The 16,924-nt window shown below is 41.2% G+C and overlaps 2 protein-coding genes across 3 annotated transcripts in view; both read right to left on the bottom strand.

The window, feature by feature from the left end:
* Positions 1-16,924, bottom strand: part of DNAAF9 (dynein axonemal assembly factor 9) — a 139,253-nt gene that overhangs the window by 18,424 nt on the left and 103,905 nt on the right. For both annotated transcript variants that reach the window (XM_079129142.1, XM_079129141.1), the window contains exons 27-29: positions 16,116-16,274; positions 10,511-10,636; positions 2,656-2,693 (exon numbers count right to left, since the gene is read on the bottom strand). In XM_079129142.1, the coding sequence (XP_078985268.1) occupies positions 2,656-2,693; positions 10,511-10,636; positions 16,116-16,274 (323 nt within the window). The remainder of the gene's footprint in view (positions 1-2,655; positions 2,694-10,510; positions 10,637-16,115; positions 16,275-16,924) is intronic.
* Positions 2,873-9,637, bottom strand: LOC306655021 (histone RNA hairpin-binding protein-like). The gene has a single exon (XM_079129174.1). It carries the CDS (start codon positions 8,288-8,290, stop codon positions 7,823-7,825), a length of 468 nt encoding a protein of 155 aa, XP_078985300.1. The 5' UTR covers positions 8,291-9,637; the 3' UTR covers positions 2,873-7,822.

Below are 16,924 nucleotides of genomic sequence, written 5' to 3'. Positions count from 1 at the left end.
TGTTCCAAAGAGCAGAAAAACACTCTCACAACCTTTCTGACCATCTAGACTGGGCTGAAGTCTTCTAACAGCCCAGGAGAAAATGAAGTTCATTTCTTTTATCTACAGATATTTCTAAAAGCAGTAAAATATCTCTACTTTGCTTGCAAGTCAGCATTATAATGAGTATTGTTTGCTGTTTTAAGCATCAAGATTATTTCCTAGTCCTTGGATTTGTGTAAGAAAAGTCATCCTGGGGCTACAACATAGGCTTTTTTCTCATTGTTAAATAATCCTTTGTTGTTAAAAGCAATGAATCAGCAAGCCTGACTCATGAACAGGAGCAAGAGGAGGCAATATGCTCCCTCAGGACATGAAGCAATTGTCCACTGATGGTGGATCCTCCCTTCAAGCAAGCCATCAAATCTCCAAGGAGAAAAGAAACATTTGCCTTTTACCTCCTCCCTCCCCAGAATGTCCCTGCCAATGGCAAGACAGTCAAGCCACACCAAGGGTCCTGTGGGCTCAGATGCTAAGGGAAGGTATTGGCAAGGCACTGCCGCTCAATAAGCCCCTTGTTCAGAAAACAGTATATATGGTCTCAAGGTCATCTGTCCACATCTCTCCAGCTTTATACCAGCACAGTATTTGACATATATTGCCTTTTTTTTTTTTTTTTTTTTTTTTGAGACAGAGTCTCACTGAGTTGCTTTGGGCTTCACTGAATTGCTGACACTGACCTTAAACTTGTGGTCCTCCTGCCTCGGCCTCCTGACTCACTGGGATTCAGGCATGCACCACCATGCCTGGCTCACATATTGTCTCTGAACAATGAGTTGGAAGGCAGCATTAAGGAAACATACCTACAAGTGCCAGAGAGAACTCAGCTTCACTCAGCCTTGACAGATTCAGACTAAAGGGGCTTTCCTTTTGGTATACAGACCCAGGGCTACCCAAGGTTCAAGGACAATGAAGACAGAACACTTCTTTAAGGCTCTCTGCCAAGGAAGCATAACCATCTGTTCTTATCCTTCATGAAAAAGGAGAGGCGCCCTGGGGGAGAAAGCACCAAGGAGAAGGTGGAACTAACACTTATAAGAATAAGACAGGGCCTTGGAAGTCTTGGCATAACTACTGGTCAGCACCATTAATCAGGTAAACACTTCCTCAACTCTCCTGGAAGATACTATTTTTCTGAGTCAACCTTTTCTCCCAGTCTAAACTTTGGACCCCCAAGGACTTCCTCTATCAAGTTATCTCCCCCAGGTCTTGGACCTTCTTCTCTTCAGCAAACAGGAAGGAGAAAGTAATTCAGAAATAACAATTTCTTCTTCTTTGTGTGGTATTGGGGATTGAACACAGGGATTCATGCATGGTAGAAAAGTACTCTACCACTGAGCTGTAATCCCAGCCCTTTTATAATATTTTATTTTGAGATGGAGTCTCACTAAATTGACCAGGTTACCCTCAAATTTACCATCCTTCTGCCTTAGCCTCCTGAGTAGCTGGGACAACAGGCTACCATATCACCATGCCCAGTCAGAAATAACAATTCTTGAGAGCACTGCTCTCTAGCTACCATCCCCTTCTTTTTACAGCCCTCTTAGGTTATCTCCTCTCTTGTTTTCTTTATTTCAAGAACAGGTATAGCCAACCTTCCCAGTATCCTAAACTGGAAACCCAGGGGTCACCCTAGACACCTCTTTTTCCAACTCACGCCCCACATCTCGTCTGCCCCACATCCTAAGGACCTGAACTCCACACAATCTCCTTAATCTGCCTGACAGAGACACTAAGATGGACCCAGTCAACCTCCATTTCTATCCTGCTTCTGGGGCACAGTGCCTAGAAAGTAAAAGGGGCCTCTAAAGGCTACTATCTGGTTAAGCAGTCTAACATGCAGATTCCTCCCCCCAGGGACCAGTCTCCTGCCCTGGGCAGCACCCAACTTAGCAGTTTCCCAAGACAACAGCTCTGGTATGCTGTTGTCTCTGCTTCCTGTGGACTGGCAATGGGAACAGCAGGGCACAACTGTGCTGGGGACTCTGAGTTGTTTTCTTCCATCAGATTTCTGCTTGCTGGGCTGGCTCAGGGAGCCTAGCCTCAGGGCATATCTCCTAACAACAATGAGCATTTCATCACCACTGCAGGGAATTTATAATTTATTCTGCATCTCCAGGCAATCACAGATAATATGACTAGAAAGTGCAGCTTCCAGGGTTGCTAGGTAGAAGGACAATGACACATGGAATAAAACCTGCAGGATGGGTGGATTTTTCTAAATGTTTTCAAGGAGGTGTGGAAAATTCCAATATGTGTAGGAGGACATTAAGGAAGACAGTTTCTGCTGGGTCAAACTGCATTCTTGGGACAGGACAAGTGCATCAAGATCTCATTGATCCAGAGGCTAGGAATACCTATTCAGTCCACAGATATTAGCTGAAAGGCAAGGGCAGACTTGAGTTCAGGAGTGGTGCTGCTTTGGCAGTTTACTGCCATTAAGACAAACTTTTGGAAGAAATCTGTCTACCAAATATGATAAAAGAAATGTCAAAGTTTTCTCTGGGCTGATTTGGTTTGCTTTAGATTTCAGAACTGCAGCAGCATGTAGACAAGTCTGCTGCGATGAGCAGAATGTAAAAGGCATGCAAACAGGAAAAAAAGTGTATTACTCACCTTGTGAACACTGGTCAAGACACTTGGGGAAGAGAAACCTGAGGAGAAAAAAGACGGGAGATTTTAAAACCATGTATCTCAAAGATGTCTGATTATTTCCCACAAAAATGTGAATATCACTAACATACAAGTCCCCGGCATCCCATACTGGGAATTCATCTCAGGGGTGCTCTGCCACTGAGCTATATCCCCAATTCTTTTTTTTTTTTTTTTTGGGGGGGGGGCAGTTACCAGAGGTGCTTAACAACTGAGCCACATCCCCAACCCTTTTTATATTTTTTATTTTGAGACAGGGTCTCACTAAATTGCTTAGGGCCTCTCTAAATTGCTTAGGGCCTCTCTAAATTGCTGAGGCTGGCCTTGAACTTGAAATCCTCCTGCCTCAGTCTCCTGAGCCTTGGATTATAGGCATGTGCCACCATGCCCAGGGTCTCACTAAATTGCCCAGGCTTGACCTTGAATTTGAGATCCTCCTGTCTCAGCTTCCTTAGTAGCTGGGATTATAGATGTACACCACCAGCCCAAGTAATGATATGCAAGTTAACTTACCTGATGAGGCAAGCAGCAGTACTGAACATTAAGGACGGTAAGGGTTATTCAAAACATTTAAAATTCTGCACCAAACTTCCCACCTCATGGAAATTTCCATTTGGTTAACTGGTGGTGAAATGTGGCAGAGGAGATATTGAGTGGATCACCAGCTCTTTAGTCTATAGGAGATGGAGAACGAGAGAGCTGCCTTTATTTTTTTCATGTGGTGCTAGGAATGCAACTGAAGGTTTCAGGCATGCTAGGTAAGTGCTATACCACTGATTTACATTCCCAGCCCAATCTTCTTCATAGATCCAAAGGTGAATGAAAACAGGAAATGGACTGACGGGTCACAGGTGAAGTAGGAGTTGGGGGTGACTGATCCCAAGCACGAATTAGCTAACAACTATAGTACTACAAGGAGCTCCAGGGAAAAACTCATGTTATCATGGTGCTTTAAAATTTCCAAAACATCACAAAGCTCTTAGAGCAGAAAGCTAATACTCATGAGAGTAGCTATCTTTTATGGAGTTCCTACTATAGTCTGACTGCTATGCAAGCAGTTTAAATATTCTCATATACTTTTTCTATCCTCCTGTACACCCTGTGCACTTTAGGTTATTATTATTATTATTATTTTTTTTTTTTTTTTACGGTGCTGGGGATTGAACCCAGGGCTTTGTGCTTGTGAGGCAAGCACTCTACAACTGAGCTATATAGCCCCAACCCATACTTTAGGTTATTTAACAGATAAGAAGAGTGAGTTCAGGCTGGCGAAGTACCTTGCCTAAGGGCTCATATGCAGGTGGGAAGTGGCAGACAGCCAGGTCTATCTGACTCCACAGAGTTCCTGTGTTTTCTTCCCAAAAAAAGTAGGATGCTTGGGAGGCACTATTCTGAACTGTTGTTGGACTAGTTAGAAGGTACTAATGCTGTTCAAAACTCCTAAGCTCACGTGATCTTCCTGCCTCAACCTCCTGAGTAGCTGGGACTACAGGCACACACCATGGTGCCTGGTAAAAGTAGCTATGATTATAATATACTCCTAAGCCTTTAATCAGTATTCCATAGTATCATACATTTAGTAGGGTACTAACAAAGAACTTAATTTATACAAAATTCTCATCAATCAACAAATGATGATACTGATTTAACCTATCCCCAAACATGGGTCAATCCATTTACATATTCATAAATATAAAGACACCCCAAGAGCGGACACCTGGGCTGACTTATTTCTTGCTACACTCTCAATGATTAGAATAGTTCCGGCACAGAGTAGCCATTTTTAAAATATTCACTGAACAAAATACCTTACAATAAAGACAGTTGGCAAATAGCACATGGACCTATCCTGAATTCAATCTGAGACCACCTCCTAGATTAAAGAAGCCGCACTAACTCTCACCTACTAGAAAGGAAATACAAGCGCTACTATGTTCTATCCCTACTTGTTTGACTACAAAAACATTATCTAGGAGCAATGATGTAAAATTTATTTTTCCTAAGGTAGACACTAAAAAACAAACATCAATCCAATGATACTGAATTAAGAGTTTAAAAACATCTGATTCTCAAAAGAACTTTTCTTATACAAAAGCAATATGCGATTCAAAGGTAACATCACAATGGCAAAAGACCGGATTACTTTCCCTTCTGTTCAGGAATACAGGAATGTCTACTCTTCATACTTCTACTCAACAATATATCTAGTTAGGACTAATAGGCAAGAAAAAGAGAAAAGGGCATCCAGATTGTAAGGGAGAAAGTAAAACCTCTGTTCACAGATGACACAATTGTATAGAAAATCCCAGCCAGGTGTGGTACTAAATGCCTATAATCCCAGCAACTCAGGGAGATGAGACAGGATTGCAAGTGTGAAGACAGCCTTAGCAACTTCTTAAGACCCTAAGCAACTTAGTGAGAACCTGTCTCAAAATTTAAAACAAGGTTGGGTGGTGGAGGTGGGGATGTAGCTCAGTGGTAAAATGCCAATGGATTAAATTCCTAGTACCAAAAATACAAAAAAGAAAGATAGATCTAAGGAGTCCACAAAAACACTTTAAAAAACACTAACTGAATTAATAAATGAGTTCGGCAAGGTTGAGGCTATAAGATCAACATACAAAAATCAAATAAATGTCTATATAGTAGCCATAAAAAAATACAAAAATGAAATTAAGAAAACAATTTCTTCTATAATAGCATCAAAAAGAATAAAACATTTAGGAACAAATTAGAGGAAGCACGAGATTTGTACACTGAAAAATATAAAACATTGCTGAAAGAAATTGAAAACCTAAATGGAAAGATGTATGCCTGTTTATAGACATGATAAAGGATTTAGATTCAGAATATATGAAGAACTAACTCAATAAAAAGATAGAAAATCCAATTTTAAAATAGTCAAAGAATGTGAACAGACATTTCTCCAAAGAAGATATACAGATAGCCAAGAAGCAAATGAAAAGATGTTCAACATTATTGGCATCTGGAAAATGTAGATAAAGAACACAATAATACCACTTTACACTAGGATGACTAAAATAAAAAAGACAAACAAGTATTGGTAGGGATGTGAAAATATTAGAACCCTAAAGCATTACTGGTAGGGTTGTAAATGGTGCTGTGTCTTTGGAAAATAGTTTCCAGGTCCTTAAGCAGTTAAACATAATAGTTACCACATAACCCTGTAATTCCACTCGTAGGTATATACCCAAAAGGAGAGAAAACATACATCCCTTCAAAACCTTGTATATGAATGTTCATAGAAATATTTATTTGTAGTATTGGGGATTAAATCCAAGGTCTCATGAATGTTAGGTAAAAGCTCTGCCACTGAACTAAATCCCCAGAATTATTTTATATTATTTTATTTTATTTTGAGACAGGATCTTGGTTACCAAGGCTGGCTTGGAACGTGAAATCCTCCTGCCTTAGTCTCCAGAGCAATTAGTATTACAAGTGTATGCCACAAAACCTGGCTATCATGGTATTATTTATATTAGCCAAAAGATAAAAACAATTCAAATGTCCATCAGTTAGTAAGTGCGCAAAATTATATTCCATGTGATAGAATATTTGGACAAAAAAAAAAAAAGCAAGCATTGATAAAGCTACAACTGGACAAACCTTGAAAATATGCTAAATAAAAGAAGACAGGCAGCAAAAGACCACATAATCCATTTATTACAAGGCAGAAAGACTAGTTCCCACTCCCCCGCTACCCCCCAAAAAAAGTCAAGTTTAAGGTCAGCCTCAGCAACTTAGTGAAGTCTAGGCAACTTAGTGAAACAAACAAACAAAAAAGTAGATTCATAGTTGCCAAGAGCTGGGAAGAGGGAAGGAGGGGTGACTGCTCATGAATATGGGTTTCATTTGGGGATGATGATAATGATTGGAATTGGATGATAATGATGGCTGTATGACTGAATGTACTAAAAAGCCACTGACCTGCACACTTAAAAAAGGGTAAAATTTCATGGTATATTAATTATGTTTTAAGAAAGCTGTAATATTTTTAAACAGTTAGCCTTTTAAAAATATAACAGCTTTCTTGAAACATAGTTTACATAACATAAAATACACACACACACACACACACACACACACACACACACAATGAAATGTCAAATGATCTCCTCATTTAAACATTTACCTTGAGAGGCAATGGCCATTTTCCAGACGGGACCACTATTAACAGTTTGGTATATATCCTTTTAAATATTTCCTATGCTTATATAAACAAACATTTTAAAAATACATACTGCATTCTGGTATGTACTTACAGTCCCACCACTGAGGAGGATGAAGAGGATAACTTGAACCCAGGAGAATAGGTATACATTGTGGGCAATATAGTGAGACCTCATCGCATAAACAAAAACAACCAAATGAAACTAAAAATTTTAAAAATTTACAAAAATGCGTATTATTTTGGCTTTTGAAATTTAGAAAATTTTGTGAACATTTTTTCATATTGGTACATAAAAATCTACTTGATTTTTTTAAATGCCTGCAGAGCATTTCGTTATATCTATCTACCTATCTATATCTTAAAATTTAACCAGTCTTTTACTAGTAAGCATTCAGATTATTTCCAGTTCTTAAATATAAACAATATTTTATGATATCACAGACCATGTCTACCATGTTTCAGAATGCCCAATACCTTCTAACCACCTTTTTTTTTTCATGATTTCTTTAAACTTTATTACTCATTTGCAATCTGTTCCAGAAAAGTAAATGTTGATCTTGATGCTACAAAAAATTTCATGAAAATTCAGCTTTTTCTGTATCCATCTGTATCTATGCTTGGTAGAGGAGAGGCAAGGGCATGCTGCCTGAGAGAAAGGAGGGTGATAAGACAGTTTTTCTCTTGTTAAATCTTTACAATCTTTAGCAAACTCCCTTTCCCCACTGTATATTTTAATAACTATCTGTAAGACTGGTAGAATTGGTGAGAACGAATACTACCTGACATTTAAAAACACAAAAGTGACTACTGTTATCATTTTGGGTACTTTTCAGATACCAAATCTATTCGCTTTGATTTGCACACAAGTTCCTATGAGTCACTGACAGGCAGTTCTCAGCAATGCCCAGGTCTGATTCAGGAAGTGCCAAGAAGACAAGACTACCTAGGGACCTCCTTAATACAGTGATCATAAGCAATAGTGTTCTTTCCGTAGTTGATCTGCTTCTGTCTTAGCATCAGGACACTTTCATCAGCTGGCACTGTAGACATTGACTCTTTTGAATCAGAACTTCCTGATGATGATTTCAGCTCTCTTCTAAAGTCATTTATAAGGAGTTTTCTTTTATATCTTGCAATTTCTTTGTTAACTCTGGTCCTCATTTCATCTTCTTCAACTGCATTGGCCCAGTCTGAACACCGAGAACGGGGCTTAGGGCCTTCAGGAGTGGTAAAGCTCTGGGGTCTGCGGTCTTCGGCCGGGCGCTGGTCCTCCTTCGTGTCCGCGGGCTTCCTGCGCCGCCTGTCCGCTCTGCGCTTCCGCCTGAGGCTCCATCTCGTAGGGGACGGTGGGCTGACGCCTCGGTCGCGGCGGCTCCCGGCCTGTGGGCTTTGCGGCCCGCAGGCCATGGCGGCAGGGAGGGCGGCGGCGTGCTCGGTGCCAGCGCGACGGGCTGTGCCTCTAATCACCTTTTCTTGGCTTGGTTAGGAAGTCTATTCCTTTTAGAAGAGCAGAAAATTGTTTTTCCAGCCTTCCTTACAGTCTGGTATACATATGTGACCTACGTTTCACCAAATGAAGGTACCACAAGACTCCAACTGGCAGTGAGCAAAGTGAATAAGGGAACATATGGTTAACAGATTGCATATTCTAGTGAAGGAAATAGTGGAGATACACCTTATGAGAGCAGTCCTATAGGAAGTTGGAGGGTTCCTCCTGGTTGCCTAACCAATACTACAGCAAGACTTTTTGGCTCTCTTGGAGAATCTGCAAGTTACTTCATGTTCTTTGTAACAAGCTCCAGTGAGTTCAACTGCTTGAAATTAACAATTTCCCTTGGGGTTACCGGTGTCAGTCAGTGGTAGAGGACTTGCCTGGCAGTTAAATCAATTCTACTCCTAGCATTGAAAATAATAATAATAATACAAAGTTGCATATGGGAAAAAAAGAATTCTCCCTGAAACAAAAATAAATGTGTGCATCTTTATAGATTTATACAAATAAAACTGTATGATAAAACTCTAATAACACCCAAATTTATGTCCAAAGAGATTTTACATTTCTATCATCAGTATACCTGCTGCTGTGTACTAAATCAACCTAAAATTAAATGGCTTAAAATTATAACCAGTTAGCCAATGGTAGTGGCACATGCCTATAATCCCAGCTACTTGAGAGGCTGAGGCAGGAGGATTACAAATTCAGGATCACAAGTAGTACAAGGTCAGCCTTGAGATCTTGTTTCAAAATAAAAACACTGAGGGATATAACTCAGTGGTGGAAAAACCCTAGGTTCAATTCCCACTATGGCAAAAAACAAAACATAAAACCCTGAAAAAATTATTACCATTTATTATTTCTTATGCTTCATTATGCAGAATAAAATTAGGATGGCTAGGCAGTTGACTTTTGCTGGGGTAGTTCAGCTGGGGCTGATTGCTTAAGATGGTCTCACACACAGGTCCAAATGGTGCCTTAGTCCAGATAGCAGAGCTGGGTTGGCAGGGCCCTACTCTCCACATGGTCTCTTTATCCTCCAGCAGCCTAGTTTAGGCTTATTCAGATGGTAGTCTTAGCTCCCAGATGCAAGGGAAGAAAAATCCCAATGTAAATGCTTCTCTGTCTTTTTCTGTTTGTTTCACACAATGTTAATGTCCTATTGGTCAAAGCGGTTGCATCAGTATTTGAATTTATTGACTTAAATATCTTTGATCTCCAGTCTGAAAATATGAGGAAAGAAGCATACTCATATTTCCTATTACTTACCCCTAATTCCATTATAATTTATATTCCATAATCAACTCATTTTTGTCTAATTTCTATGTTTAGACAGATTATGCTCATCCTTTTTTTTTTTTTTTTTTTCATTTATTTGCAGTGCTGGGTTTCAAACCCATGGCTTTGCACATCCTAGGCAATGGCGAAGTACATTCCCAGTCCCTTTGAGACCTTTCATATCTTAAATTTTTTTTTTTTTTTTTTTTTTTGTACCAGGGGGCACTCAATCACTGAGCCACATCCCCAGACCTATTTTGTATTTTATTTAGAGACAGGGTCTCACTGAGTTGCTTAGTGCCTTGCCCTTGCTGAGGCTGGTTTTAAACTTACAATCTTCCTATCTAAGCTTCCCAAGCTGCTGGGATTACAGGTGTGCGCCATGGCACCCAGCTCTTAAACTATCTTTGAGGACACCTAGTATATACATGTTGGAGTACCCAGTTATTCAACAGATATTTCTTTTCTTTTTTTTCTTTCTTTCTTTTTTTCTTTTTCAGTGCTGGGGATTAAACCCGGGGCTTCACATGCTTGACAAGTAAGTGCTCTACTAATGAGCTACATCTCCAGCCCTCAAAATATATTTCATGTACTATGTACTAAGCACTAAATGGAAAAGGTTCTTGTTCTCACAAAAGCTAAGATTGTACCCAATATCGCTTCCCTTTCCCCTTGGGCTTTTGGAGTCCTCTGACAACCTACCACTAATTAAAGAATGACAGAGCACTTACAACATAGAAGGCAGACTGACATGTTCCAAAAGTCAAGCATGCATAAAGATTTGTCTTCTGGTGGGTAAGGAGAACATCAAATTCAGTACACTTATGTGGACTGGAGGTAGTCCTAAATATTACCTGTGCTCCATGTAGCAGCTCAGGGGCTCCATGCACACTGTGATGGCACCAATGGTGAAGGAGGACTTGACATTTGAGTCTGGGTGGGTCTGCAGGGCCTGGACAACATCAATTATATCTGTGTAGCTGAGGGGAAAAAATGGGAATGATTACTGATTGGGGTTACAGAGAGAGGGAAGAAGAGCATGCTGAGTGGCTGAGTTAGCATGGACAGAAAGAAGACTAATAGGAGGAACCTACAATTGGGCTCCTTGGTGTCTGTTACTCAACTTCATAATTTAGAATCCCAGGAATCCACAATGTGCTTCTGCATTCCCAAGTTCTGTTAGTCCTCATAATGCGAAAGAGTGGGTAGAAGAACCAACCTTTCTGAGAGTAAAGGACACCTACAGGGCTCTCAGAGTGGTATTTGATGTCTTGGGCCTGTTTTCTCCCTGTCCCCACTTTTCATGTGCTAGGGATTGAACCAAGGGGTGCTACATTCCAAGCCCTTTTTATTTTTTGTTTTGAGACAGGGTCATGCTAAATTGTTGAGGGTCTCATTAAGTTGCTAAGGCTGGCCTCAAACTTGAGATCCTCTCGAGTGACTGAGTCACTGGGATTACTGGCCAGCTTTTGGGTATGTTTTCTAATCAAGTTATTAACTCCGGCTCATGTCTATTTTCTTTAGTTGCTCTTTTTCGTCCTTCCTACCTCAAAGGATCATCAGACCTGTTCAGGTCAGCAGATGTGTCAAATTCTGCTTGCATTCCTGTCTTCTGTTTGGAATTCCCTCCAAAACCCAGACTTAGCGGCAATTTGAGTATCTTCACTTTGAAAACCAATAGTTCATGATCCAACTCCTCCCAAATCTGTTCTTCCCAAGACTGTGTCTTCCTTAGCAGAGGGGACTCTACTCTTTTAGAATCTAGAGCAAAAGATGTATTTGGAGTCTTCTTTGACTCCATGTTTTCTCAGTCTTCAACATGTAACTAGAAGAGATCATTGCTCACATACCTGTAGTACCACTGGGTCCAAACTTCTACTGTCCCCTGCCTAGATCATGCCAACAGCTCCCAGCTGGTCCCCTACTTCTGTCTTTGCCTCCCTCCAATCTTTTATCAGCACTGTAGCCATAGGCGTATATTAACCCCATAGTCAGATCATGGCACCGCTCTGTTCAAAACCCATATTACTGTGAAAGCCAAAGCCCTTAACAATGAGTCAGGTAGCTCTCTATGATCTAATCCCTCACAATGCAGGGAAGAATTTCATCTACCATCCTGTCTCTTCCCCTAATCCCACCACTCTGGCCTCCTGGCTCTTCCCTGAACATGCCAGGCATACCTTAGTATTCTCCTTAGTATTCTCCTTAGTATTCTCCCTTCTACTAGGAATGCTCTTTTCTTCTAATATCTGCATGACTCGATCCCATTCTCCCTTCAGGTCTCTGCTCAAGTGGCATTTTTTTTTTTTTGTTTTGTTTTGTTTTCATTTTTGCAGTGTTTGGGATTGAACTCAGGGCCTTGTGCATGCTAGGTAAGCGCTTTAACATTGAGCTACAAGTAGCATCTTTTGAGAGGCATCCTCAGACTTCATACACTGTGTTCAATACAGCAATACTCCCTTCTTGAGACCCCTGTTCTTTTTCCCCATTTTTTTTAATCCTAAAAGCACTGATCATCAGTTACATAAATTCTTTTGTTATTTTTGTTTGTTTGGGTTTGTCTTTCAGTGTGTGTCTTTTCTCATTTATTTGTTTACTAACTAACTGCAATGAAAATGTAAGGTGGTTGCTGTGTGCTATAGCCTAAAGCAGAGTAGATGAACTGGGCAGGGACATTTGGCACTACCCCACTGTAGACCCTTGGCCACAAAGAGGAGACCTTGCCCTCTTCACCTTGTAGAGAACACTCACACTGTCCTGACTGACTCAGACTATCACTAAAAGGTCTGTTTTTGTGGAGGGAAGACAAACCTGACAGGTAACCTTGTGGATCAGAACAGCCAGGGTCTGCCTGTGCCCTTGGGAGGTCAGTGGCAGGGTGCGGGAAGGCAGACCCTGTCTGAGCCATTTCCTAAATTTCTACAAACAACTCATCTGCAAAAAGGCCTTGGCTTCATTCCACACTATAACATCTCCTACCTCCTACTCAGGTCTGGCCTCAATCTTGTCCAGCCAGCAGAGCTTCATTAGAGGACAAGGGGTGCTAAGTTCAAGAGTTCCCCTATGAGGGGTTGAGGTTTTAGCTCGGTGGCAGATCACTTGCCTAGCACGTGCAAGGCCCTGAGTTTGGTCCTTGACCCTGAAAAAAAAAAAAAAAAAAAAAAAGAGAAAAAGAGAGAGAGAGAGCTCCCCCATGAGGCTTGGCTGGCAGTGTGCCTTGAGAGCAAACCCTCTATTGGCTGGCTTCTCCCTCTGCCTGGACATGTGTGTACGGTCACTTGGGGATCTTTCCACTATAGTGCCTGGGTAGGCCTGGATACCAGGAAAGCTTGGCACTGCCAAACTTTCATAGCAATACACATGGTAAATGGAACTGATGCTTGCATACTGACTGCCCCAAAGCTCTTTGTGGGAGAATTAAATAGATTTAACTTTCAACTTCACTCTTCAGCAATGACATTTCCCCCTTCTGAAAGTAAGTGCTTGGAGGCTCTTTCTTTTCCAATTTCACTATAAGAAATAGCGACCCATAAATCTCAAGGATTTTAGTCATTTTGCTGAGCATGGTAGCACACACCTATAATCCAAGCTACTTGAGGCTGAGGCAGGAGGATCACAAGTTCAAGGCCAGCCTCAGCAAATTAGGAAAGCCTGTCTCAAATAAAAAATTAAGAGGGCTGGGGGTGAGACTCAGTGGTAGAGTGCCCCTGGGTTTAATTGCCATTACCCACACCCCCACACACATACAAAAGAATTTTCAGTCATCTTAATGTAACAGAATTTCCCTTAGAGAGGGTGGCTGAGGAACCCGGAGATTAATGGAGCATCTGTTAATCTTCATTAATTTTAATGGAAAAGGTTAGAGTAAAAACAGGCTTCAGGCTTCTTGATGAGGCTTGTGCATCATCAAGAGAGAAGGCCTTTGGCCATTCACTCTGGTCATCAAGGGAATGCTGCTAGAACCTCCCTCCCATTCCTAGCTCCTGCTCTACAATCTTCCTGGACATGGCCTCCAGATGAAAAAAGATACCTCACCATAGGAAGAGGCCTGGCGCTCAAGCTGTCAAAGCTTGTACCAGACTACTTTGGTTAACCTGACCCAACTGCGAGAGGAAGGCAAAAAACTTGCTCATCGTGTTTGCTTCTTACTTCTCAGTTCTCTCTTTATTAAACATAATAACAAAATACAACAAAACAAAAACAAACATAAACCTTAACTTTCTTCCCTCTGAAATGAGATATTCTATCCAACCCTCCTCTGGGCTCTGCTTCATGTTTGCAACTTATGTCTATAATTTGAGACTATGTTTTACATTAATCAATTTTTCTTTTGAGAGATGTAGGTAATTTTAAAGAATGATTTACAATATCCTGAAGAATAAATAAATACAGGTGTCAAATTCCTTAAATTTTTTTTAAATTTCAGAATTTCCCAGGTTCACTTATTCTTTTTGTGGTGCATTAAATTCTATATAATTTTATCATCTTTGTAGTTTCCTATATTCACCACCATAGTCAAGATTCTTAACAATTCCACCACCACAAGATCCCTTTTATAACTTATATTGCCCTTTTATAACTATACTCAAGTTCATCCTGCCTACCCCAATTTCCTAACCTCTGGCAACAAATAATGTGACTTTCATTTCTACAGTTTGTTTAAAATAAGTTAGTTAGATTTTTTAAAGAAAAACTAACAACTTCACTTGATGTCAAAGTTCAATACTACTTCCTCCAGTGTCACACAAAGTCAAAAAGGACCAGGACTCTCCAGGGACTAAAGAAAACCCTACCCTATATATCATGGATTTCCTCCCCAAAATACTACAAATGAAAATTCTCAATTTAAGTAGCCTCTAGGCTCTTCCTTTTCCAGCAACCTCAGTAATAGGCATGAAGATCCAGTGCCAAGGAGACAGAGGTGCTACAAAAGAGGCTGCTACATGTTCCCTGCTGAGCCTCAAGAAAATGGCCCAGCTTTAAGAACAATGTCTTAGTGAAGAGTTCCAGCATTTAGCAGGTATTCTGACTTGAGTCCTTCAGGAAATCTACTGGGATGCCTTGCATCCTGTGGCTATGGTGAGGCAAAGGCTGGGTCTGCACTACAAGAGTGGGCTGATCATCTATTGTATTGCAGTTCAGAAGCTGAGACAGCTGACACTTTTGCAGGCTTTTAAAGTCAGAAAAAAGGGGTCAATGATGCTCTCTGAAATGATGGAGGATGGACATGACCTCAGCTGCATAATGGCAAACTGCTAAATTCCCCTCCAGGTCCACAATTCCAGTGACTCTCAACTCTGACAGGAGCAAGAGGGGATGGAGCTGGGCCAACCCACTCCTTTGACCAGTAGAAGTGATGAAAAACCTGAAGAAATCAAGTGCTTTCAAGTCCAGACTCTTCCTTTGTGGTTTTCATGACCTGAGTTCACAAGTAGGACAAGAGGGCTGACAGAAGAGAACATGGAGGAAGGAAAGGTGTGATAACAAGGTCTGCCATGATGGCCCTGAATATGCACAGTTCCACCTGCCTCCTTCCTCGGGACCACCATCCCAGTTCCCTCAACTTCCCATCATCACAGCCTGGAGCCAAACAAGGGCCTTGGATCTGGGCCCATTCTTTACTGGAAATGACTAGCTTATTGCAAACACTGATTATTATGAGCACAAATGTAGTGTAGCACAAAAGCACTTTGTGAGAACCTCCAAAAGCTTCTTTATTATCAACCATAATAAAACCAGTGAAAGGCAGAGCCCATGTTTTCCTGGTCTGACACGTTCCTCTCTGGGCCTTGATGATGATGGACTTGTGAGGGGCTCCTCCCTAGGAGGCCTGAGGGCAGGTCAAGGGAGCACTGTTCAGCCAAGACAGTGATATATGCTCTGTCAAACCTGATTTCTCATATTGCATGCCCATGATAATCCTGCTTACACAGGGAATTCATGAGCTGGGGAGGCTACAATCATGGTTCTGTACCAGTCATGAGCAGGGAGCTTTTCACTGAGAGTCCTAGGAAACCCTACAGAGCTACCCATCCAGGGAACAGGAGGAGTATTGCAGACAGCAGAGCATAGGGGTCACCCCAGCAATTCTGCAGGAGGAAGGAGTAAAACAGACGAGGCCCCCTCATGTAGATGGCAAAGAAAGAGGTTTAGGGACCACTATTGGTCACTATTTAGGGACCAAGAATTATCAAAGAACCTTGTTTAGATTCCCTAATTCCTACCTTCTGGGGACATTATGATATTGAAGCCAAATCTGAAACTTGTAATGTAAACTACACTAGCCACTGTAACCCACAATATGGCAATAGGATGCTTGTTGGGTCAAGGCCTCTCTGTGTAGCATGTACAGTGCTTATGCCCATGTGAGGTTTGTTCTGTGCTCCAGGTTTGCTACACATTAATAGTAATACCAAGGTCACCACCCTACTCAATTGTACCCAGATGTCCAATGCTTACCCTTGTAACACTACCAGTAGTCTGGTCTTCTTGCGGATGTAGGCTGACTGACGGGCAGAGCGGTTCTGTTGGGCCTCCAGGGCACTAGAAAGGTATTTCTGGAAGTGGGCAGCATGAAAACATTCAGAACTGTCCATGATTTGGCGGTACACCATCCACCTGGAAATGGGAAATGTAATCTCAGCACAGGGGCGACCTGATGGCTTGGCTCTGTAGGCTCAGCCATAGATTGAAATGTGACCTGTATTCCCAAAGATATTCTGCCACTGAATCCATACAGGATAAAGCAATCCTAGTGCCACAGGAAAAGGTGGAAAGCACTAGATGGGTTGGGAGCCCCAGGTCTGGAAACCATTATCACTGGAGCTTTTGACAGGAAACCACCTGCCACTAGGAAAACAAGTAAGCTCATGATCAACAGACTTCAGAGGTGAGAAAGACTCCTGAGAAGGCACTGATTTCCTGAAGAACCACACAATAAAATGGTTTCAGTCCAGTGCTTTTAGTAAAACTCTTGCTAAGAAATGGGTAGGTAAAGAATTCAGAATGTTTACAGAACAAAAGCACTAGACATGATGAACTTAGCCTTTTAGTATTTATGAAACAAGGCCCAATAAATCTCTAGCATTTCTTGAAAACTGGTCTCCTCATTCCCTGCAATTTCTCATACTAAATTCCCAACACTTTATGCACTTTTAGTTTTCTCAATTTCTTTAAAGCCTCTTGCATGATTCCTTACTTTGGAGTACACTGACTAGATATTGTGTATCCAGTTTGGTCAGCAAGCATTGATTAATAATCTGCCAGTC

Source organism: Sciurus vulgaris, assembly GCF_902686455.1.
Source record: "Sciurus vulgaris genome assembly, chromosome: 2".
NCBI classification, from domain to species: Eukaryota; Metazoa; Chordata; class Mammalia; order Rodentia; family Sciuridae; genus Sciurus; species Sciurus vulgaris.
This window is presented reverse-complemented; position numbering and strand designations above follow the sequence as displayed.